This window comes from Hydra viridissima, unplaced genomic scaffold (genome assembly GCF_058129835.1).
Source record: "Hydra viridissima isolate aposymbiotic clone 2 unplaced genomic scaffold, HvirCarnegie_v1 scaffold_7, whole genome shotgun sequence".
Taxonomy (NCBI): Eukaryota; Metazoa; Cnidaria; class Hydrozoa; order Anthoathecata; family Hydridae; genus Hydra; species Hydra viridissima.
Genome location: NW_028324306.1, coordinates 15759726 through 15784413, shown reverse-complemented (window position 1 = coordinate 15784413; position 24688 = coordinate 15759726). Strand labels below are relative to the sequence as shown.

The window sequence follows — 24688 nt, the reverse complement described above, 5'->3', positions numbered from 1 at the left end:
GATGAATTATAAATTCTATAGATTAATTATGGTAGTAATTAGTAAAATTCTAGTCTAAAGAATTACATTTTTTAATTTTTAAATCTATTACCCCCAAATTCTGAATAACATTATTTTAAGTTTTTTTATACTATATAGAAAAAAGGCTACTTGTAGGAAAAAGAAAACAAAGCTTGTACTAATTTATATATTACAAATCATTCAATTACGAAGCTGATTCTTTCAACAACTCTAGAACTTCACTGGGAAATTTATGCAAACATTGATTGTTATTTAACTTTAGTTTTCTAAGAGATGTTATAACGGGATCACTGGATACAAGAAGCCTATTAATCAAATCTTGGTTTGTATCTTTTCTTGAAGTCTTTCTGCTAAAATGTTCCCGAAAGTTCTTGAAGCATTTATTTCGCGCCTCAAGGGCATCTTCAGACATTATTCCGATTGGTAGAAATTGTCTTTCAATTATAGCATGACCATGAACCAAAATTTTGTGGACAGATTGTGACATATAGTACCATGAATAATTGGATATATAAAGTTTTAGAGCGGTTATGCAAAAAACTTTAAACTTTATAGTATCTATTTCATATCCTGATGACAAAGTGACTAAAATAATATAAAAATAATATATAAGAGTTTCATCAACTTTTAATATCTCGGCGGTTAATTTATAGTTGGCAAAAGCTCTGCGGGAAGTATTTCCGTCGTTACTAGTACCTTAAAAATTAGAAAATTATATCTTATATTTAATATATTATATGGATATATAATATATATTTTATATAATACAAAATTTGACTTACCCGAACCTCCACTTTTTGGAAAATCCACAACCAATCCTAATTGGTTCATAAAATCGGTCTGAATTCGGCACTTTACTTGCTCTACCGCTAATTTATCAGCTACGGCTCTAGCCTGCCATTATCCGGTTTCCTTTTTATATCCAACATGAAGTATTAGTTCAAAAAAGTTTATCCAAGCGTGTAAACTAGATAAACCATATTTAAACTCTAAATTATTGGTGTCTAAATTCATAACTTTCTCCAAGTTATTCATGTTTTTTGGAGATAAGCCACAAACTGGACAACACTGTGTCGAGTTTGACATAGTTGATAAAATTGTTTGAACTTTACCATCTACCATGGTCAGCTCAATAAAAAATTTTACAGCTAATTCTTTCCCAGCAAAAGTAATGTTAATAACATCACAGTTCTCAATTTCGGAATCAATAGTTTTTTTTTCTTCTTCCACAACATTCTTAGTTTCCTTTTGAAAAGAAAATCTAACGGGTCGACAATATGCAGTTGATGACGGCTTTTCGTTTCTCCACACTACTACGTTTTTATTATTATAAAATCCGCTGAGTTCTAATGGTACTATGCAAGTCATAAATAAGCACTCTTCAGTTTTTAGATTTCGTTCAATGTTTTCATTATGGCTAACCTGCTTGTAAACGCTTTGCCCTGTAGCACCATCAAACCCAGCTTTGCATCTAAATGTCAGTTTAGTTAGTTCTTCTAACATTGTTATTAGTACAGGAGCTTGTACGTCACACAGTCTTTCAAGAGTGTGCATAAGAAGGTCTTTTAGCGGTATGTTTACGGCATACTCATCTACATAAACGTTTTTGGGATAACATTTAGATTTTGAAAACCGTATATCATTATATAAAGGATAAATGTGGCAGCCTTTTTCTTCTGCGCCATTTCGTAAAAGCTGGTATGTTGATTTTGATAAACCACCATCAACAACCAATGCTAGACCTTCATCCGGTGTGTACTTCATAAGATTTTTAACTGGTTTTTCATCTGAAATTTCGGCAATTTTTCTAGCAGTCTCGTACTTAAACTCATTTCTAAATTTTAATTTTGTTGCATGAAGTAATTCAGAGCCAGATAAACTGTTAATAACATTGTTAAGCTTTCTCTTTTTTGTTTTGTTGCATGAGTTTTTAAAAGAGCAACAAGGTCTTCCAACGTCATTAACTGTAGAATTTAGCGTAATGTACGTAAACTGAAAATCTTGAGCTAACCATTTTTCATTGCTTTTTTCAAAGTAATTTGTATCATTATTTGCAGCTATCCACTTTTTACGATATACTTTTATAAAGTTTTTACACTCACAATCGTTTAGTGTAATATCTACTGAAGATAGGAGAGTTAATACTGATGAAAAAAATGATTTATCATTAGGAAGTAGCTTGTTTTGTCTTATAAGTGTGTGAATCTCACCAATTTTCATATTATAACTAAAGTAAAAAACAAAAAAGTATTATTCAAACAGTACAATGTGCATTGAATTGTATTGGAGAAAAATAACATCTGTTATTGTTTGGTTGAATAAAAAACATGACGTTTCAAATAAGTATTTCGATTTCAAGCGAATAATACGATTTGAAACTCGTATTTTTAAAGTATCAAATAAACTCAAAATGGGAAATAATGGGCGATGTATACAGTTCTAATAGGTTATAGACATGTAGCATTTACTAGCTCAAGCACTCGATATAGATTCTCGTAGGTTCCCTAACTTATCTGACACTTTTTGTACGAAATAAAAGTATTAAATGTTATAAACTTACCTTGTTATAATAAAGCCAGTTTACAAATGTTTTATAAACAATGATTTTTTCTATTTATTTTTTTCATAAAGCTATACAATTTAATAGTTAAAATAAATAAACTTATTGCGCATACACGTATTTTTTTTAAAGTTACTGTTAACAAAAGATATACACAAAAATAAAAAAAACTCGCGCTTTTTTAAAAAAATAAATAAAATTATTATACATGGAACCGCAATTGATTTTTGTGGTTTTGAAAGATACTATTAAACTCAAACAAATGTTTTAACTAGTCAGTAGAGTATTGCGATTATGTTTTATAATATGATTTTTGAAATAATAAAACTTCATTTTTGAGGTTTTGTCCACCACCTGGCCCACTGTGGGCTGATTGCAATTCAAAGATTGCACAAAATGGGCCTAGGCGAAATGTACAAAAAAAGTCCATTTAAGGATTTCCAAAACTGTGATATAGATGACGATTGTTTGTACGAAATAAATTGGTCAGAATGGTTCACTACCAGTGAAATGGATCTTTTGTTAACTTTTAAGTTGTTCCCCTTAATAATCACATTTTGTAACATAATGAGACTGGAATTTGTCACTTGGTTTCACAATCATTTACTGGAAAAGCTGCTCTTTTAATAACCTGATATAATCAACTTTTCCAGATGCAATTAGCGAGCTTTCATTTTACTATCTACTGTTAAAGAGAATGTTTTTGCTTTCATCAATTTCATCTTTTATGAATAAATTTATCTTGTTACAACTAATACCATCCATGTTGCTACTTTAGTAACTTTATTTAAAGATGACGTGTAATGCTAAAAATAATCTTCTTGATGCGCTCGCTATTTTTAATGCTACTCACATCAAAATCATTTGACTAGCTGCAGAACATGGCTGTAGCTACAGGTTTATCAGAATGTTCGAATCCATTCACAGCATTGTTAAACTCAATATTAATCTTATAACTTATCATCCGCCTCATTTACAACTTTTTTATTAGTTGACTTTTTCTTTTTATTACAAATAATAACTAAGATTAAAAAAATTAAACTACTTTTGAACAATTAAAATTGAGTCTGTCGGTTGCTGTCGGTGGTTTATAACAAAAATGTTATGATAACAAACATAGTAAAAATGAAGTTACTGCATTCGGAAAGCATCATTCAGTTGTACAAAAAGTATAATGTACACACTGTATAACTACTTATTTGAACTTTGTTATTCAAACCAAACTGGTTACGAGGTAACTATGCCGGCTTTGCTCTGAACTTAAGTCACTTACAACGGATAGTGAACAGCGTAGGAACCGTCGCTTAGCTTCAAAGTTGATGGATAATCTATCTTCGACTTATCTAAGAAATATTATGAAGTTAATTGGAAACCACTTTTTGAAAACTGTTAAATGCAGAAAAAGAAATTTTGAAATGAGTTTAATTTTTAAAATTTGTTTGTAAATATTCTAGGCTTCATTTGGGAAACAAAAAATTGAAAAAACTAATTTATTTGGCCCAAGCATTGTCTGCAAAGAAATTAAGTAAAAAAAAATTGTTAAAAAGTTTTGTAAAAAAAAAAATGGTAGAATTTTTTACAGTCTTTATTTTTTTTTATTTTGTGCAATTAATTAAATTTTGCATCGTTATGGATATAATCCTAAAATATTGTTCTCGTACTGCGCCTAAACTGATGTGCCTAAACTGATGTGCCTAAAGTAATGTGCATATGACTTGAACTTGCCACTGCCCTGTGAAAATTTCAGTTGAATTCTGTTGAAAAATTACATTGTAGGGGAATGCAAAGTTGAATACGAAAACATTAATGAGCTTTTATTAGTGTTTCGTCAATAGTGGGTAAAACGTTTAAATGTTTTAGGAGAATCTTCCAGCTTTTTTGACTTTTATGGCTTTGAAAAGTTGCTCAAAAAATAATTAACATTTGCACCAGCATCACTTATATAACCATTTGATTTTGATCTAAAAGCTTAATTTTATACTCGAGCTATCAAATGAAGACGAATAACATGATTCGCAATATGAATCTAGTTCAAAATTGAGTGGTAACATGACAATATGTGGTGCAGTTACGAACAAAAGCTAAAATGAAAAAGAGCATTTATATCTGTGGTTAAGGCTTTAGAAACGAAAGATAGGTTATAAATTTGTTATCATATCCCTAAAATCAATGCGTTAATATACGGTACACATCAGTGAGAAATCAATCAAAAATTGTTCCATAGCCTTTCTTCAAAGGTTAACAACAACGCTAGTGAATCCTACTCATTTGTGTTAAGTGTTGCAACAATTCAAAGAAAGACACGAAAGCTAACTCAAATTTGTTTACAGCGCCACCATGTTAACATAAAAAAGCAAATAACCCAGTAAACATCGAACAGTTGGTAAGTAGTTGGCCCGATCCTAATAACCAACTATTAGCTACAGTTGGGCCAACAGTCGGCTATTTAGTTGGTACCGTGAAAAAAACGTAACGCTTTTACCAACACTTAGCCAACTGTTTTTAAACAATTGTTTGCCATTAACGGCCCAACAGTAATAAAACAGTTGGCTAACAGTTGGTACCATTACCGGCCCAACTATATGATTTTTTTTTCGCGATTTCTTAAATTCACTTTTGCGCTTAAATTGAAAGTGCAAAAGTTATAAATCATGTTTTGAATATTGCTTAATAACAAAGTATAACTTTGCTTTTTCATATTTAATTTTCTATCTAATAGTGATTGTTTGTATATCAGACTTTACCAAACAGTATTACTGTCGACACAAAATATTGTATTATTTATTGATAACTTAGTTGAATACAAAAAAAAGAACAAATTTTTTACACTTTTATTTCCAGACCGTTAAAGAAAAATATTTACAAATAAAGAACTAAAAATATTCTATTATTGTAGTTAATATTATTAAAGGTTTGAAACTAATATTGGCAACTTTAATTAAAAATAATATTGTAAAACGCTAATATTTAAAAACCTGGCGATTTATTAGATAATTATTAATAATAATTAAGAAAAATTAGATTTATAAATAAAATCAAGAAAAATAAGCTTTTATAAATTTTCAAAAGAAAATAATAACTAAATATTCTTTTCATTGATTAACTGCAACTGATTTTTTATAACCTTGCTTTTCGTCTGTCTATTTATTCGCCCATCTCCTTGATCATTTGCGCCCTGAAACCATCTTGAAACCATCGGGTAAATATCTTTATCCTTGGAATTAAGATACTGAATTCTTACTGCTGCTAAAAGAATAAAATGAAAATAAATTTAAAAACTCAATTTATTTTTTGTTTAAATATAAATTATTTTTAAGTTATTTTTAAGCTCTTATATGTATACTTTGCAAATCAAGAATTACATTAACTGGTTAGCAGTTTTAAAAATATGTGCATATGATAATAAGTTCAAGTCACCAAGGGAGAATATAATATCTTACAAATTTACAACTAATGACAACACTGGTAATTGTCATAAGTACTAACATATTATATTCTTTCTTAGTGTTGTAAACATATTTTTGTAAATATAAAAATACAGTTGACTTTAATAGACTAAAAATTTACATAACTAGTAATACTTACATAGTAAGCACTTTAACACAAAATGATAACATCGCAACTTAACCTTGCCCATTCCAGTAGCTATCATCTTACTTGAAGATCCGTTTAGATTACATAAAACGCTAAAATTTTTGGAAAACATGGCTCCCAACACACATCATATGTATTTTGGACGTTCAACTTTACCGCCAATAGAACGCAGATATTCGACCTAAAAACAAATAATGCTACATATTACAACTTTTTTATTTAAACTATTTTTTCAAAGGTAAATGAAAATGTAATGCGGTATAATATAACTAAGGTATTATTAAATTACCTTTGATAAATTACAATTATAAGACTTATAAAAAAACTTATCTTTGATCTTATAAAATAATAGTTACTAGTTTAAACGCAACCTGAAGACTGCTAGAAACATTATAATACAAAAAATAATTTCAAACTTTATAGAGAGCCATCTCAGATTTCATCTGTATCATAAGGTTAAGCCTCTCCAAATCTTCCTTACTTTCCATTGGAAGGCCAGGGGAACAACAATATCTTCATTATCCAAAAAACTTTGAACTTCTAAAAAATTATTTTTTTGCTCCAGTTCTGTTAATCTTAACTCCAAAGCTGCTAACTTCTCTATAAACATACATAAATAATTAAATAATATTTGATTGCATTTGAATCTTATTGGAAAACTGGTTTCAAAAACACAATCTAGTTTTTAAATTGAAGACATACATGGATAAAGGTGTTATGGAACTCAAATATTTGGAGTTAAAATTTTAAACATTTATGTTATTTATCCCTGTAGGTGAATTGATTGCTGTAAAAATGGTATTCTAGCACATTTTTGTGCTGTGTTATTAAGGCCATGGAAAAGAGCGTTATTTAAAACCTTTATCTGCATAAAAAAGTAGAAATGTGTATTTTTGTAACATGAAATATGTATTTTTTTAAAGCCTTCATCCATTTATGACTTATATTAAAACACAAATTAATTTTTTTTACAAAAAATATAAATAGTTTTCCTTTGTCAATATGTCAGCATCATAATCAATGTATGTATGCGTAACACATACACAATGTATAACAAGTAGTAAAACAAACAAAAAAAAACAAAAAAACAAATAGTTTATCCAAAACCTTACTTTCCTGATCCCCAAAATTTTGAACAGTTTTCTCATAGTTTTCAGAAGTCGAAGTCCCTTTTAATAAAATGCTATAATTATATGCATTATATGAATATATATATATATATATATATATATATATATATATATATATATATATATATATATATATAATATAATATAAATGTTATATATGCTTAATATGAAATGTATATGTCATATTGTATATACAATTGCATATACCATTTATTTATATACTGCACATATTATGTCAATATTGTATATGGCATATATTATATGCAATATATACAAAATACATAGGGATGTCTGCCAATATTTTTAGGTGGATTTCTCTGACTTTTCCCTGATACTTTCCTGATCTTCTACCTGTTTTCCTTGATTTAATTTAAAGTTACCCAAATTCAACTTCACAAAAATTGACCTAGATTCGTTTAGAAAAATGCTCTTCAACTGCAAAAATGTAAACAATAATACAACCCACACTAAATGTATCAAGTATTGATACATTTAATATGGGTTGTATAATTGTTTACATTTTTGCAAGTGAAGATTCAAGATTCGCTTGATGCAAGTGAAGTTCATAAAACTATCTGCCAAATAAACTTTTATATTACATGTACTATGTACAACTTATTTAAGTTATGTAAGTTTGATGAAGAGCCATTTTCCCTGATTTCTCCCTGATTTTTTTAAAATTCAACCTAATTTCCTTGATTATCCTAGATTTTTTGCAGATATCTGATTTCCCTGACTTTTCCCTGAATTCCCCTGATCTGGCAGACACTCTGTGTGTGTGTGTATATATATATATATATATATATATATATATATATATATATATATATATATATATATATATATATATATATATATATATATATATATATATATATAGATACATACAAACATACATATACATACAGAAATACACACATAAACATACTACTATACACGCACATATACATTTTAGCTGTATTTAAACTTTTGATAATAGTTAAAATAGAGCTAAAATATCTTATACAAATACAACAATGGTGTCATCATAAAAATAAATTAAAAACTCAACCAATGTCAAAAATTATATCTGAATGTGTCACTAATGGATAAATGTAAAATATTTCTACTTTCCAGCGTAACGGTTATATTAAGAGGTGTACGAGAGTTTGAGTTTAAAAGTTTAATTAAAGGGTAGAAAAAGCGTTTGAAAGAAAAAAAAATGATAAAAAGCTTCAAACTAAACTAACTCTATTGAATAGTTTTAATCATTGAATGAATCTATTTGAATAATTTTGATAATTAGTCGCATGGTCTAAGTGAATATATTTATAATGTACATTTACAAACTTACGGGAAACTTACGATTCAAAAACACGCGGTATACAGTCGGTTAATGGTTGGCAAGAAATGCCAACAGTTAGCCAACTGTAGCCAATACTGGCCCGTCAGTTGGACCAACTAAAGCGTGTTTACTGGGAAGTTAATCAACATTTCGAGAACAGAAGGCCAGTGTCTAAGTATATCTTAGGTGCACAAAAAAGCAAGATGATTAGGTCAAAAAGTCAAAGTAGTAAAAGAAACGTAAGATTGGCTTCAGTAGGCTTTAGGAAGAAACTCAGCAGTTCAACAAAACTCTGATTTTAGGAGGTGTAAAAAAAGGTATGGCAGAGTTGTTTCTGACAATGAAATAACACAAATTTTTTAATAGCTTTTTTTAATGCTCAATTTCAAACAAGATTAGCTTTCATTTTGTTTTGAATTAATTTAGTTATAATTTTAATTTTAATATTTTTATTAAATTAATTTTAAATTAACTAACTTGATTTTCTTAACCCTTAATGACCCCAGGTATCAGATCTGATACACAAATTTTAAACCACTGAATTTTTTAAATGAAAGCTTGTTTTTATCTGAAAACACCCATTGTTACAAATGTGAGAAGTGAGTTTTCGATTTTGTACAATTAGTACTTTTCATCCAGGTAGATTTTTCAGTTTGTAAACATTTGAAAACGGCATTTGCGAGGAGTGATTCACGTGGTGTTTACCAAGTGTTGTTTTTACTTCTATTTCATATTGCTTTTATAAATTTTTGTGCTGTTTTTTACTTTTTTTATTAGAATCAAGGTGCAGGAAAACTTTATAAACTATTTCATGCTTTTTGGTTATCAAATGTGCATTTGTATGTATCAAATTTGATACAATGGCCGTTTAAGTATGAAAGCTTTTTCAAAAAAGTTCAAGTTTTTATTTTTATTCATTTAAACAAATATAGAAAAAAATTTTTATTGTATATTTGTTTAGATGAATAAAAATAAAAAGATAACTGTCTCTGATGTTTTAAACTATGTATTTGATGGAGAAAGTGATTTTGGGGAGAGTAATGAAAGTGACAATGAGTTTGATTTGGGAAATGATGAAGCCAATACTAATATTGAAAAAGTGATGAGCCGTTAGCATGTATAGCATCAAGACCAGTTGAGAATGCTGAGACACCTATTAACAAAAATAATACTACACCAACTACTTACATATGGAGAAGTAAGAACTTTGAACCCCTAGATGACGTAAACTTCAAGGAGCCTGGAATGATACCAACACCAGATATGGAAAAAACACCCTTTCAACATTTTAAATTGTTTGTAAGTGATGAGATGCTAAACAACACCACAGAGCAAAACAATATTTATACTTTGCAATCAAAAGTTACAGAAAAAAGCATACTAAGAAAGGATATTGAGAAGTTTATTGGTGTATTTCTCAGGATGGGTTTGGTAAGGCTCCCAAGTCGAAGATCATATTGGGAAATATTCATTTTGTAAACAATTTAGAAGTAGCCGAGGAAGAAAAAGCAAATGACCGCATATGGAAGTTACGAACATGGATGAAAGAGCTTCGCTAAAACTTTCTGAGAGTTTCACCAGAAGAGTTTCACGCTGTTGATGAGATAATGGTTCCTTTTAAAGAGAAGCCCCGACTGCGTCAGTACTTGCCTAAAAAGCCACATAAGTGGGGGTTCAAGCTTTGGGGTCATAGTGGCATTTCAGGCTTTTTTTATGACTTTGATATTTATCAAGGGAAGTTAAAAAGCATTTCTGATACAAGTTTAGGTGTGAGTGCAGATGTAGTACTCAATTCGACTTCTTCACTGCCTGATAAACACAACTTCAATGATGTTTGAATAGTTTGATAGTCGAATTGAGGAAGCGTAACATTTATTTTGTAGAAACAATTAAAGGTTCACGAATAAAGAAGACACTTCTTTATTCGTGAACCTCTAATTGTTGAGTGTAATCATTTATCTTTATTCCTTAAATTCCCTGGCCCTATAATTTGAGTATCTATAATCATTTAAAATCTGCTTCAACTTAGGACGTTAAATAGGCTAGAACACATAAGATAAAGTCAAAAAAATTAAAGTTGTTTTAAAGCCGGAAATCAATTGATTTCTGGAGCGTAACTCAAGATGTTTTTATTTCCGTTTCTACGTCTACCATTTTGATTTACGCTAGGAAAAAAACTTTGAAGGCGTCAAGCTTTACGTCTAAAGTGTCTGAAAAACATCCACACAGCTCTAAGGTCAACTCCATCATAAACGCTCAAACAAAAATCTAAAATCTCCAAACAAAACCAACACATTCCCTAAAGATCAAAATATAGGATTTCTGTTCCTCGTGGGCTTTTTTGATTTTTCGTGATTTTTGATCTCCACAGATAAGACATCATCAAAATTAATTTTTGTGAGCTGTTTTTTGTTGCAATACCCTTTTTTTCTTGTTAATATATACTACTTAACACTAAAATAGTCTCTCTAACACAGCTTCTTGCCAAGAGAATCTTGTATTCTTTAAGAAAAAACATTTTTTATACATGCTTTTCCATATTTCTTTTCTAAACTTTTCGTAAGTTTTCTTATTTTACAAAGTTTAGGCTTTAAATATTTACAGCTCGTCTTATTAAAAATATAGATAACATTAACTAAAGTCACTTGTATTTTTTACAAATCTTCACATTTTGCTTGAATATAGCTACTTTCCAGGCACTTCTCAGAATCCAGCTTTTTATAATGTATAATATGATCATTTAAAAACAAAATGAGGTATAATTTAGTTGCTCCAATTGCCTCTCTAGAAACTGTGGCACATGATTATATAACTTGACATTTTTCTTTTTCAGATGGCGCAGCCTACCAGAAGAGAATTCTATGATTCTTTCGGGAGTTAACTCTAAACATTCTAGCCAATTTTGAAACTCTTGATAAAGCAATCGTAAAGCTTAAAATAGCTAGTAAATTTGAGGCCTGAAATAACAAAGCCTGTTTAACCTGGTTGATGTTTAAGAAGATTAAAGTCCCACATCATGGAAAAATAGGAGCAATCAAAACGCATTCATGAGAGATTCTTGTCCAATAACTCCAACTGGCTAGACGCCAATTTAGAGTTAAGTAAATTTCCCTGTTGCCTAAATTGAATAAAAGTCCCCAAAAACTTTGGTAGACCAGAAAAGAAATTTGAGCAATCATCTACGTGTTCAAAAAGGAGAATAACATCTCATTTAAGACTCTCTTTCATATTTAAAACTCTCTTTCGCAGCTCAAATGAAATTAGGAGAAGTTGGTGTTGTTTCAGCAGCTTGCTTCATCATTTCTGATGAAACAACACCAACTAGACCCAGGATCATTCGGCATGTATTCCATTTAAACAAAAAAGTTGTTTTGAAACCAACCACTATGACTAAAACAGAGGCTTTATCGTGGTATTTAGAAAGTGATTTATCAAAGTCATTACATCAACTTATAAGAAGAAGCACCTGCTCACCTTATAGGAAGCTCCTGGAAGGAAAGAAAAGATGCTATCCTAAGAACATCAAATTTTCAGAAACTAGTACTGAAATTGTTCTGCAAGATCTATTAAATCACAGCATTTAGACTAAATGATTTTAATAAAAGACATGATAAATTCAGATGAAACTTCATCCATCGCTCTCAATCTAGTTACACTAATTTCAAAACGGAGTTATCATTTGCTCTTTGGTTCCCATTCGACTCCATATTGTTAATTACATCGACAATACAATATGATTTGGTAATAACAATATCGACAATAAAATATAGTTTGATAAAAATAAAACGCCATCTTCTACACGATATTGTAGACCAATCTGATTTAAATTTGCCAAAGAAACTCCAGGTTGACCTAGAAAACACAAACGCAAATAGAAAAACTCCTTCCAAAGCTTTATTATTTTAAGACCAAAGATTATAGAAACTCACCATCAAATGATCCTAACTATGAATGATGAAAAGATGTTAATTTTTCTCACTGAAACTTCAATTAGTCAAAAGTCTTCAGAAAACTTTCTTTAGAAAACTGTCTTCAGAAAACTGTCTTCAGAAAACTGTTCTATGTTTAATAGTTCAGTATGAGAGTGATTTTCTCATATATTGTTTAGAATTCTATGGTTCTTATTTTTTTTTTTTTAAATTTATTGGATGAGAAAATGATAAGAAAATTTAAATAATTTTAAAATACTTTTTTTTTCAATCAAGACTGGTCTATAACAACATTTTTTCATTTTTTAGCGAAATTTTAGTTGTTTTTTTTAAATAGCAATATTTATTTTATATGAGCATTTTCAGAGAAGTTAAAAAATGTTGGCATTTTTTGTGTGTGTTTGTTTTCAAAATTTTTCTTGCTAATTATTGTGATTTGATCAAAATAATGCAATTAAATTAGTAAAAATGAGCATTTTTCACTTTTTAGGCAAAACTAGACCACAGTGCAATGCCGCCCTATTTGTATCATAAACTAAGCATCAGCGTTTCATATTTTGTTAAATTACACTCGGTTTTTAACAAGAAACTTGTTTAATTCCGGAAAAAAGCAATTGTCTTCAACCGAAAAATCTTTTTTTCAAATTATTTATTAATAGTTTTTTCCTGTCAAATTTATTTTGAATCAATGAATCAAACTTTCCATTTTTTTCGTTTCACTCATTATTTACTTCAAGATACATTTTACTGCACATTGTATAATTGGATATGACCGCATAAAATCTGAACCAAATTTACTCATTAAATTAAAAATTTTACTAAAAAATTTTAATTTTTCTTTTTTAAATGAAAGGTAATTTGAGCTTCAGTAAAACTTATCGGGTAAGGTTCATTTGGCAGGCAAAATAAAGTTTATATAAAAAATTGACCTGAGTTAAGTTGATGATAAAACCCGAGGCCTGTGTTATAAACCAAATTACATTCGTATGTGACGCTTACTGTCCATAAATTCTTTTTTTTTTTTTTTTGTCATAAAACTTAAAATGCGAACAAAATATCTTAATTGGAAAATTCAAAAACCTAAAACGTAATTATTTTAGTCATTCTTTTAAATTAACTTTCAAGATTCAAGTTTACATGATAATGTAACATTAAATAATGTCACCTCTTTTTGCCTTGAAACTAAAAAATCTGATCTACAAAATAGAAAGTATTGCTGTCAACGGCTTTGTTTTGATTTGGTTGATCATCACAGCAATCTACCGACAAGTATTCGTATTTTCCTTGGTTTTTTTCCCAGTGTAAAAGTTTTTTCGTAATGTACGGCCAAATGTCCGAAAGTTGTGAACTAATCGTTTTTATATTATCTTAATATTTTTATATTATCAAAAAATGCGTACATTTTTTGATGACTCAAGAATAGCCGTCCATTGCGTATGTAATTTGAATTATAACACAGGTATGTATGTATGCTAAAGGTGTGCGAAACTCGAAGTTTTGAGTTCGAGTTCGAGTTTATTCAATAATCGAACTCGAATCGAATGTGTTTAGTTAATCGAATATAATTCGAAATTCGAACCTAAAGTTCGAGAGCTAAAAAGTTGCTGTAAAATAGTATAAAAACGCTTCAAACAGGAGGACGAGAGAGTAAGGAGCGTAATTTGGAATTATTTTGATAGGCGTAAAATTAACGATACTATTTTTGGTTTTTGTAAAATTGGAAAATGCAGTCAAAAAATATCTTGTCCTACTTCATCTACAACTGACTTATTTAGGGGAGATTTGGGCACTTTGATCCTTTTTATGGTTTATGGTTGATTACTTGAAAACCCTTGCAGACAATGATACTATTTTCAATATTTTTAAAGAATATTTAATTCTTTATTCAAATCAATAATATTTAGTAAGCTAGAACTCAACTTTATAACATCACCTACAAAGGATCAAGGTGCCCCATATAGGGGTCTTTTTGATCTTATATACAGTTTTTTACAAAATCAATAAAAAGTTTGCAATAAAGCATAATTAAAAACATGTTTCTTCAAATTCCTGCCAAGAGAATTACATTTAAAGTTTAGTGAACAAGCTTTTTCATCAGAAATTTTAAGAAATTTTTGCAAAAACTGAAAAATCAAAATCGGAAATCAAATGTCAGCATTAATTACCTAAACATGAAGAAAAACAACGTAAAACTAAATGAACGAGAAACAGTGAGATAAATTTAGCAGCTATTTACAAATACAGACGCTCAGAATAAGTTAACCAAGCGTCTGCTAGGCACGGACATCGAACCCCGACCTCGAGCGTGCACCACTGCTCAATAGCCCGATCTTTTTCTTCAATGAGAATAGCATGGAAAACGAAAGACAAAAAATTACTCTTGTTCGCAATCATCTTATTTAAATATCTGACCTTTCGTATTGACAGTTTCAAACCCAGTGGCATGATATATATTTACGTCTATCGAAAATTCAACAAAATTAAATCGAGCATTATTACTATATCTTGATAAAGTAATTTACCTTGTTAATTTTTTATTGTTAATTTTATTTATCTAGCAAATGGAAATATTTTTTGTTTGTGCAATGAATGCATTTCAATAGTTGTTCTAATGTAATTAAATACAACAAATTATACATGTGTCATTTAGTATGGGACACCTTGATCCTCAGATCAACCAGCCCCGTGTAAGAGAGATCAAGAAACCCCTATAGGTATGCATCATGTAATAATGGCTGTATCTCGCTGATAAATAACATTCAACGGCGAAATCATACAATAAAATATACGTCGATAAAATACCTAGTGACTGCAGTTGATTTTTTACAAATATTTAACATAATGATAAAAATATATGAATAATTCTGATGTTTATCAAACTTTCTATCTATCGTGAAAATCAAACTTTTATTTCTTAAAATTCGTAAAATCGATTTTTTGACAAAACAACAACGAAAATAAATAGCCGGAAGTATATGCTGATAGTAACTTATGACGTCACGCAGAATTAATTATAAATAGATGATGTAGCGCTAAAAGATCAAACTGCCCCAGAGATCAAAGAGCCTCCAACTCCCTGACCTGAGAAGTGATCATAAGAAGGAATCAGCAGAGTGTGATAAAAAGGCAAAGGAAGCAAAAAGAATGAAAAAGGAAGAAAATGAATTTGGAAAATACTGTCAGTTAGTATCACAGATCTGTGGACTTAGAAAACAGCATGGATCACGAAAAAACTAAAGAATTAAGACGAGCAATTTGGCGCATGTTGGATTCCGATTACCTGCAGTACGATTTCGAAGAAGGACAAGGTGTTCAGTCACTTATGAAATTGGTTGTTCCTCAGTAACATATTCCGAGCAGGACAACGTTTTCTCGCAGTATTGTGCTAACTATGTATAAAAATTTGAAACGAGAAATTTTTGATCGCATTACTACTGAGTTTGTTGGCATGCCATCCTATTGCTTTTCCACAAACATGTGGTCTTCTTGCACACTGAATTCCTATATATCATTTTGTTTGATATATTTAACTGCTGATTTTAAAATGCGATCATGTACACTGGAGAATAAACCGTTTGTGGCTGTGTCACATACGGGTGAAGCAATATTAGAATCTCTTAAAAAGTCAATTGAAGATTGGTCGCTACCAAGAGCAGTACATTCTTCGAGACAATTCTAGTAATACAACTATTCACGAAAGTTTAAACGATTGCAGAATTTTCAAATCTAATCTTCGGTTTTTCTTGAATAAAAATCTAACGGAAATAGATATCAAAATAATTATTTTTCCAATTTGGTAAATAGGTTATTTGTTAATAGAATAAAAAAAAGTAGGTTTTGACTCATTACCGTTTACTCAGAAATTTCATTAAAAGGTAGGTGATACAAATTAAGAGGTTTCACAAAAGTTTAAACGATTTTATTTAGGATCAATTATTTGCTAATTAATTGATAAATCCGCTACTAAATTTTTTTTCGCAGCGAATTTATCAATTAATTAGCAAATAATTGAGTAGTTTTTCAATCAAAAAATTCATCACAACATCATCAGGCAGCTTTTAATTCATTAAAAATCAACTTAAAATATTGTGAATTTCAAATTAATTTCAATTGCGTGCTAATGGGTCGAAAATCAGTTTCTAGTGACATCAAATGGCAAGTTATTGGTATGGCGCGGACAAAAAATCACACAAACGTTCAAATAGGCAAAATACTTAACATTTCTGAATATTGCGTTAGAAAAACCATCAAAACCTGGGAACTTACCAAGGACGCCTCCGACATGCCGCGTACTGGGAGACCATCCAAACTCAGGAACCGTGACAAAAATGGTATATTCAGAATGAGCAGAGAAAACCCCAGACTCAGCTACAAAAAGCTAGCACAAATCTTCAATGAGTCAAAAAATAATCCAAAAGTTAGCAGACAGCTCGAGAGACGAACATTGTCGGACAAAGGTAATGGAACGTACATAGCTGCTAAAAAACCTATTCTTTCAACCAAGGATAAACGTAAACGACGAGTGTGGTCCAAAGAAAGGCTGGACTGGTCTGTAGAACAGTGGGAAAAAGTTATTTGGAGTGATGAAGCTAACTTTCAAGTTGTAAACCGCAAGGAAAGAATCTATGTCAAAAGATTTGCAACTGAGAAATATTCAGACAGGTTTTTGCAACATCGTCAACAAGGCGCGGAGGTTCGGTTGGCATCTGGGGATGTTTCTCTCACAAAGGTATAGACTTCTGTGAGCTTTATGAAGGCCGAGTTAATCAATACACCTACAAGAACACATTGGAAACTTGTTTAGTTCCATCAATCAGACACTTGTATGGCAGAAGCAAGCAATTCATCTTTCAACAAGACGGGGCTTCAGCTCATACAGCACACTCAATCAAAGAATATTTTTTGAAAAAAAAGTTCATTGTGGTGCCCTGGTACCCTATATCACCAGATCTCAACCCAATCGAAAATATTGGCTGAAGGTACCTCGCGTGATGTGCATGAAATTAGTTGAATCAATGCATAAACGAGTTTATCTTTGCTATAAAAATAAAGGAGGACACTTCAAATATTAATTTCGCTTTTTTTTTCATTTTTTGTTCGAATGTTGCAATTCGTTTAAACTTTTGTGCTTCTTATTTTTCCTTTAAGATTTTTTGTAATAGCTTTTTTCAAACTAAATATTAAAATTTTTATAACATGTTCATATTCATTTTAAAGCGAATTACTTTTTCTTTAATAAATAAAAAAAATTCGATATCATTTTACAGTTTTTCTTTATTAAACAAAAACCAAACATACTTGATAAAAATTCTGCAATCGTTTAAACTTTCGTGAATAGCTGTATGAGAGCAGCCCTCAACATGTGCCAAAACCTTATGGACTTACCTAGCTTTGCTCATACGCTTCAATCATCAATTAATGATGCAGTATCCGAAATTGAAGGCATGATTAGTATGATAGCAAAATGTAAAAAAATCGTCTCGCACTACCATCACAGTATTTAATCATCTCAATTGCTGTATGCACAACAAAGGAAATTAAAAAGAAATGAACGTGGGCTCATAACCAACGCGCTGAAATTCCGACTATTACATGATTCAACGCCTTATGCAAGAGTAAGCGCCCTAATAAGCCGAAATCGCATTTAACTGGTTAGGTGGAGAATCTCACTACGAACGAATGGAAACTCGCCGAGGGTTATGTAAAGATTTTAACTCCTTTTGAACAGGCTAGCAGAGAGCTGTATGGTGAAACTTATCCAACGTTATCTATAAAAATACCAGCTCTACATGGAGTACACCAGAAATTGCAAGGTTTCATCAGTGATATTGCAAATAGAGGCTCTGGAATTTCATTGGCGCTGAGACTTGTGGCATCTTTAGAAAGAAGGTTTCCTTCTTTTTACAAGATAACATAAATAATTATTTATATACTGAGACTCAGTATATAAGTATTTTTTTGAGTGTTTTATCAATCTTTTTTCAACATTAACTATCATTATCAATCACGCACTATTTTTTAATTACCTATTTCCACATAAAGCTTTCTTTAGCTTCAATTGCATTACGACCATGGTCAGACTCATCTAATATATTAATATTTATTTATTTACATTCCTTGAACTATTTGATAGTTTCTGTAATACTTTATTAGGTTCAGCCAGATGCAGTTTGCACACTGGTAGAACCTAGGTACAAGTCACTTTACTGCAAACAGCCTGAAAAGCTGGCGGGCAACTTATCAAAGCTTCGTGAATTACGCAATGAACTTTTACCAGTACCAGGTACAGGACCAAAACCAGTCCAGGTCTCAGCATTCAGTGACGGAGTCTGCACTAGAAATACAATAAACAGGCTTGTGGGAATCCCTCGATAATATGATGACAGTAACTGTAATTAACGACAATGTTGCTGATGCTGATGTGTCAAGTACGATTGGCTTGATGATGATGTGAAGACATACCTGAATGATATGGTAACTGGGCGCAATGATTGTCCAGTGACATGGTGGAGGAAAAATAAAAGTCGATTTCCTTTTCTTGCTAAGCTTGCTCGGTCACTTCTGGCAATCCAAGCGACCAGTGTCAATAGAAGATCTTCCCTTTCTTCATAAAAACATGTAGACTTTTAGCATTAAGATAAGTATGGTTTGTTGATGATCACATTTTTAAATGAATTGAATGTACATTTCACTAGTTTGTTTAATAATTTTGAACGCGAAGTCGATCAAATTTTTTGTAATCTTGATCGCACTCAATCGAAGATAAAAAACCTAATCTTGCTCTAAGGTATGTATGTATGTATGTATGTATGTATGTATGTATGTATGTATGTATGTATGTATGTATGTATGTATGTATGTATGTATGTATGTATGTATGTATGTATGTATGTATGTATGTATGTATGTATGTATGTATGTATGTATGTATGTATGTATGTATGTATGTATGTATGTATGTATGTATGTATGTATGTATGTATGTATGTATGTATGTATGTATGTATGTATGTATGTATGTATGTATGTATGTATGTATGTATGTATGTATGTATGTATGTATGTATGTATGTATGTATGTATGTATGTATGTATGTATGTATGTATGTATGTATGTATGTATGTATGTATGTATGTATGTATGTATGTATGTATGTATGTATGTATGTATGTATGTATGTATGTATGTATGTATGTATGTATGTATGTATGTATGTATGTATGTATGTATGTATGTATGTATATATGTATGTATGTACGTATGTATATCACTTATTACAGTTAAAAAAAATTTTTTTGGTCTTTATGGTTAGACTATGATATTTCACGTTTCAAAATCATTCTAAACGTTTGTTCATAGGAGGTTTAATATTTTATTTTTTTACAAACTAGATTCCTGAAAATAGAAAGCTAGAAGCTAAAAAATAGAAAGTGCTTGTAGCTGTAAGCAACAACCGCGTTTCTTAGCGCCTCTATATAGTTAGGCTTTGCTCTCCAACTTTTCTCATTCGCCAAAACTGATTGAAATCCTGATTAATGGATTAGAGAGTTTCTTCGGTCCAGTAACCTAAGCCAATAGAATGCAAGAAGTACAAAAGAAATGCAAGTTTATTTAATAAATATTCGTCGTAATTTATGCAAGTTTTACGATTCAACTGTTGAAAAAGAGTATTTAATTACTAATATTAAAAATTTCTTTTTTTATCAAATTTAAAAGTTATTTATCATACCGAAGAAGTACTCTAAATCTTTGACATAACAAAAAGCTTAATGATTTTCCAAAACAACCATGGACTATTTTTTCAAAATCTCTAAGTACCTTAATGTATTGGCTGCGAAAAGTCCAAGACTAGACTCCTAAAAATACAGTTCAAAGCTGTCTATGGTTTTAAGCAGTTTATTGCAAGCATTGCCTTCCAAACAATACTGCCCTTGGTGAGACACTCTTCAGATGTTTATTTTAGACATTGGTTAACAAACTGTAACCCACACTCCTTGCTTTCAAATAAATTTTTTTCAATCTCTTTTATTGTGTACATATTGTCTAAATATTGTCTACAAAACCAAGCAGTATATGTAGACCAGGAATATTTACAAGTTCTAATATTTTTTTGTTTTTGTCGTCTGTTAATAAAGGGGAATTAACAACATTTGCGGACCTTTTTGTATTTTTTAAATCTGCACCATCAGCAATCCATTAGTCGTACAATCTACACAAAGATGTAAGATTATAATGATCAGCTTTTTGAAAGTTAGGAGATGACGTCATGCAATACGAACAAGAATGCTTTGATGTTGCAGGTTGTTTTCCAACCATTTGAAGCAAAACCTTTAAATTTTCAAATGCTGTGTTATCTAAGAATGAAATGTTCAACTTATCCAAAATTAACCGCCAGTTATGGTATTGTGAGGGCGGTGGATTTTATTAATTTTTTTTGTTAAGGATGTGATTATTAAATGTGACTGCGGTGGTTGGTTCTATGTAAGTGTAATGGTAGCGCAAATATAGAGAGTGATAGAATGTGAAGTAGGACTGTCAGTGTGTAACGCAAATGTGGTAAAAGCGCGATAGGAGCATGAGACTTTTTAATAACAATTTTTTTTTTTTAACGCATAAAGCAATAATAAAAATATTAATAATAATAATATTGCCTTACTCAAAATGATAACAAAAATAAAAATACTTACGATTGATTTTTCTTCTCTTACTTATTTTTCTTAATAAATATTCTCAATTATTTCTCATCAATATATATATTCTCTTAATATTAACTCATACAAATAACAATACATTAATACTTATAACAACGCAAATTGAAAGTTACTCAAATATATTTCCTTACCAAATCCTTCTCATAAGTTCCTCTTTAAATTGTTCATAAATTCTTTTCATAAATTCTCTTTAAATCTTCAAAAATCCTTTTCTCATAATCTCTTTTAAAATCTCTTACAATTCTTTTCTCATAAAATCCTCTTTCAAAATCTCTTAAAATTCTTTTAAATTCTTTTCTAATATAATCTCTTAAAAACTCTCTTTAAAAATCTTTCATAACTCTTTTTTTAATACATCTTCAAAAACTCTCTTTAAAACACTTCTTCAAAATTTTCCCGAAAATATCTCTCTAAAGAGAGGGCTCAAGAAAATCTACTAAAATCTCTCTCAAGCAAATCAAAATAAAATCTCCCCATAAAATCTAAAAGATTTTCTTAACCGTTCCTTTTCTATCTGTCCGCAGGTGTTATTTTGAATTCTCGTCCAGGCAATAGATTTCTTTTTCTTCAAGCTCGTTCAGTAATTTAGTTTCAACTGCTGAGTCATGGTATTCTTTAAAACAAGTTTTACTAGTTTTCTTTTTATTAGTCTTTATATCAGAGTGGCTACAGAACTTTCTAGAACTTTACTAATTAAAATCATATCATTGTGTTTCAAGTCGTGTTTGCGAAACAGTTTTAATCATTTATGGTGTGACTTATTCATTTTTCTTGTTATACAACAAGTGTGTCCACCAGGTGTCTTTTTGGTTGACTCGCTGTTTTCCTCGTTCGAATGTAGCGTGTTTGAGTCGGGTAAAACATAAAGATAATGTTTACAATTTTCTTCATCTTCCCTCCTCACAGTATGTTTTTTTCAATTAAGGCAAAATGGCAAATATAATAGTTTTGTGGAAACTTGAGTCTTTAAAATCTTTTCACGCATATCCGTCACATTTGGTCAGTTCCTCTGGAAATTTTTTAATTCTAGTTTTAGGATGATTGACAGTGTAACTTTAAGCAATCCCTGCCCTCCATCTACACCTAATTTGATATCAATATCACTTGTTCTTTGACTTCTGTGATGAAGTAAAATTGCTACCAGCTCTTCAATTTCACTGCAATACTCAATAGGAGTATCTTTTTCTAGCAACTATACATCCATAAAAAATCAAAATGAATGGTACAGATTAGTGCAATCTAGTTATCAAAAAATATTTTTTCGTAATAGCTTACTTACCTCTTTGCTTTCATTTAATTCTAATAGCAATGGGAGTTTATCACCATTAAATAATTTTCTAATCATCTCGTTGTTCTCAATCAGTTTAATATTGAAACCAGATTCCACACTTTTCCGTCCTGCTTCACTTCTCAGAAATTGTACAACTTCAATCATGTTGCGATTATTTAGAAAGCATAATCAAGTTATTACAAAAATTGGCTTTACACTCATAACAAAGTTATTTTTAAAGTATTTTTAAGCAACAGAAATTTACCTGGCATGTAGTTTTAACTTAAGTTTGTTTAATTTATCTAAAGAAAAGAAAGATTTCTTAACCTCAGTCTTTCCGAAAGAGAAATTGAGTTACTTTGGACCAAAAGTTTTCGAAGCTAAGGTGTTCCCTAAATCATTTTTGCTTAGATCTTTGATAGAACTGGACAGAACTTTTCTTTGCGTTGTTGGGATGTTGATTTTACAATTGGAATCAAACTCTTTTTTCTTCCTAATTTCGTACAGGGATATGGACTTTCTTGTTGCACTTGAGCATATCATGAAAAATTAGTCTTTCTGCAGGTTTATTTTTAAACATCTTCAGCGTCTTGATAAACAAGTTTTTCCGATACTTTCAACTGTAGGAGCAAATATTTTTTTCCATTTTTGATTTATGCTCATTTTCATAAATAAAGCATTCATATTTTCTCCCTCTGATAACTCTGGTATTCAGGTCTAAATTTTATAGCATATGTATAGCAACTATAATAACTAAAGTAACGTAATCAAATTTTAATTAAAGTAAATTAAACACCAATATAGTCATAATTACCTTCATAACACGGCCGCACAGTAAGGGATCAGTCCCTGGAAGCTTTTTTCTACATTTCGAGCAAAGCATGGTAGGAAGGTCAGGGTTATCAGGTTTGAGTATTCATTCTTCTTTTAATTTAGATTTAAATAAGTTGTTTTAGCATTATTTATTGGTGTTAAATCTTTGCTTTTCCTGAGGCAGCAAATGCAAAACTTTTTAACAAAATCACCATGTTTTTTTGCATGTTTAGGAACTTCACATAAATGATTCAAATAAAAACTTCTGATATGGATTGATAATATTGGTATGATATATCGATCATATCAATCAAATGTCAATATAACGTGTGTGAGGAGTTGTTATGCAACTATTAACAACTAGCAACTGCTACCTTTTACTAATTGTTAATAATTAATGGCGCTTTACTTTATTTTTATTTCAATAAAAATCTAAAGAGAAAGTAAAAAAAATTAAATATCTGCTCGTAAATTTTAATGTTAAACAAGCATTTTTAAATACTTTAAAAGAAAAATTGATGAGTCTATCACAAACATTTCTGAAATTCTAAATACAAGGGCATTGGCATGATATTGTGGTGTTCGAAACGATCCCCAGAATCCCCACTAGAGTATGGTTCCTAAAAACCCTTTTCAATTTTTTGCCAATATTAACATACTAAAAATTTAAATATGCCCCATTGCTCTTAGTTACCTATCTTGTACAACAAAATTTCTAGGCACTCCCCTAAAATATGTGATTTCTCCTCTGGCCCCCACTGAAAAAAGTTGTCGTTTACATTTTTTGAATGAGGAAATGTTTTTTTATGATAATCAAAAAAAAATTTCTGGGGATCTGTTTCAAGGTCTTAGAGCATGTTCCTATGCACCTTGGCCTACTTTCAAATATCAAAAAGTTTACAACTTGGAACTTACTTTTCGTGTAGCTATACATTAAAATTTAAAAAATTAGTTGCAAGAAGTCAAAGTGCATATTTCTTGAAAGTAGTTGCACTACATTTTGGAAGTATTAAACTTATTGTAAACTATGTTAATATAATGTTGTAAAGTTATTTAAAACTGACTCTACAATATTATGTTAATAAACAACTAAAAAAGCAGCTTCAGCAGTTTCAGCAGTTCAGCGGGTGCTTAAGGAATTCAGATTATTAAGTTGTGAAAATACATAAAAAAAAGCAATTAACATAATTTTTGAAAAACTAAAGTTTATTACATTTAACTATTCTAGTTACTTCAATCATGCATATATAAGTAACTACCTCAATTATAAGAGTCTTATAAAATCTCTTCTTTTTTTTCATTTGTTTAATTAAACTCAGTAATTCGTTTTGTCCT

General features: G+C 30.2%; 2 protein-coding genes and 1 long non-coding RNA gene across 6 annotated transcripts; all 3 read right to left on the bottom strand.

Moving 5' to 3' along the window:
* Window positions 1-96: 96 nt before the first annotated feature.
* LOC145187636 (uncharacterized) lies at window positions 97-24688 on the bottom strand. The gene is made up of 3 exons (XM_090093291.1): window positions 24613-24688; window positions 3156-3924; window positions 97-2425 (listed from the first exon to the last, which is right to left on the bottom strand). The coding sequence occupies exon 3, from the start codon at window positions 2239-2241 to the stop codon at window positions 922-924; it is 1320 nt and encodes a 439-aa protein (XP_089949417.1). The 5' UTR covers window positions 2242-2425; window positions 3156-3924; window positions 24613-24688; the 3' UTR covers window positions 97-921.
* On the bottom strand, window positions 5196-8654 carry LOC149886351 (uncharacterized). Of its 3 annotated transcripts, none has more exons than XR_016454505.1 (5): window positions 8639-8654; window positions 7288-7344; window positions 6592-6775; window positions 6167-6356; window positions 5196-5827 (listed from the first exon to the last, which is right to left on the bottom strand). It is a non-coding gene; the product is annotated as an uncharacterized LOC149886351 (long non-coding RNA). The 3 variants fall into 3 exon arrangements; XR_016454506.1 differs by lacking the exon at window positions 8639-8654 and adding an exon at window positions 7513-7527; XR_016454504.1 differs by lacking the exon at window positions 8639-8654 and having other exon boundaries at window positions 7288-7403.
* On the bottom strand, window positions 21297-23645 carry LOC149886350 (uncharacterized). 2 transcript variants are annotated; one of them, XM_090093296.1, is made up of 3 exons: window positions 23355-23645; window positions 22550-23257; window positions 21297-22462 (listed from the first exon to the last, which is right to left on the bottom strand). In XM_090093296.1, the coding sequence occupies exons 2-3, from the start codon at window positions 22703-22705 to the stop codon at window positions 22271-22273; spliced, it is 348 nt and encodes a 115-aa protein (XP_089949422.1). In that variant the 5' UTR covers window positions 22706-23257; window positions 23355-23645; the 3' UTR covers window positions 21297-22270. The 2 variants fall into 2 exon arrangements, with proteins under 2 accessions (XP_089949422.1, XP_089949423.1); XM_090093297.1 differs by having other exon boundaries at window positions 22550-23645.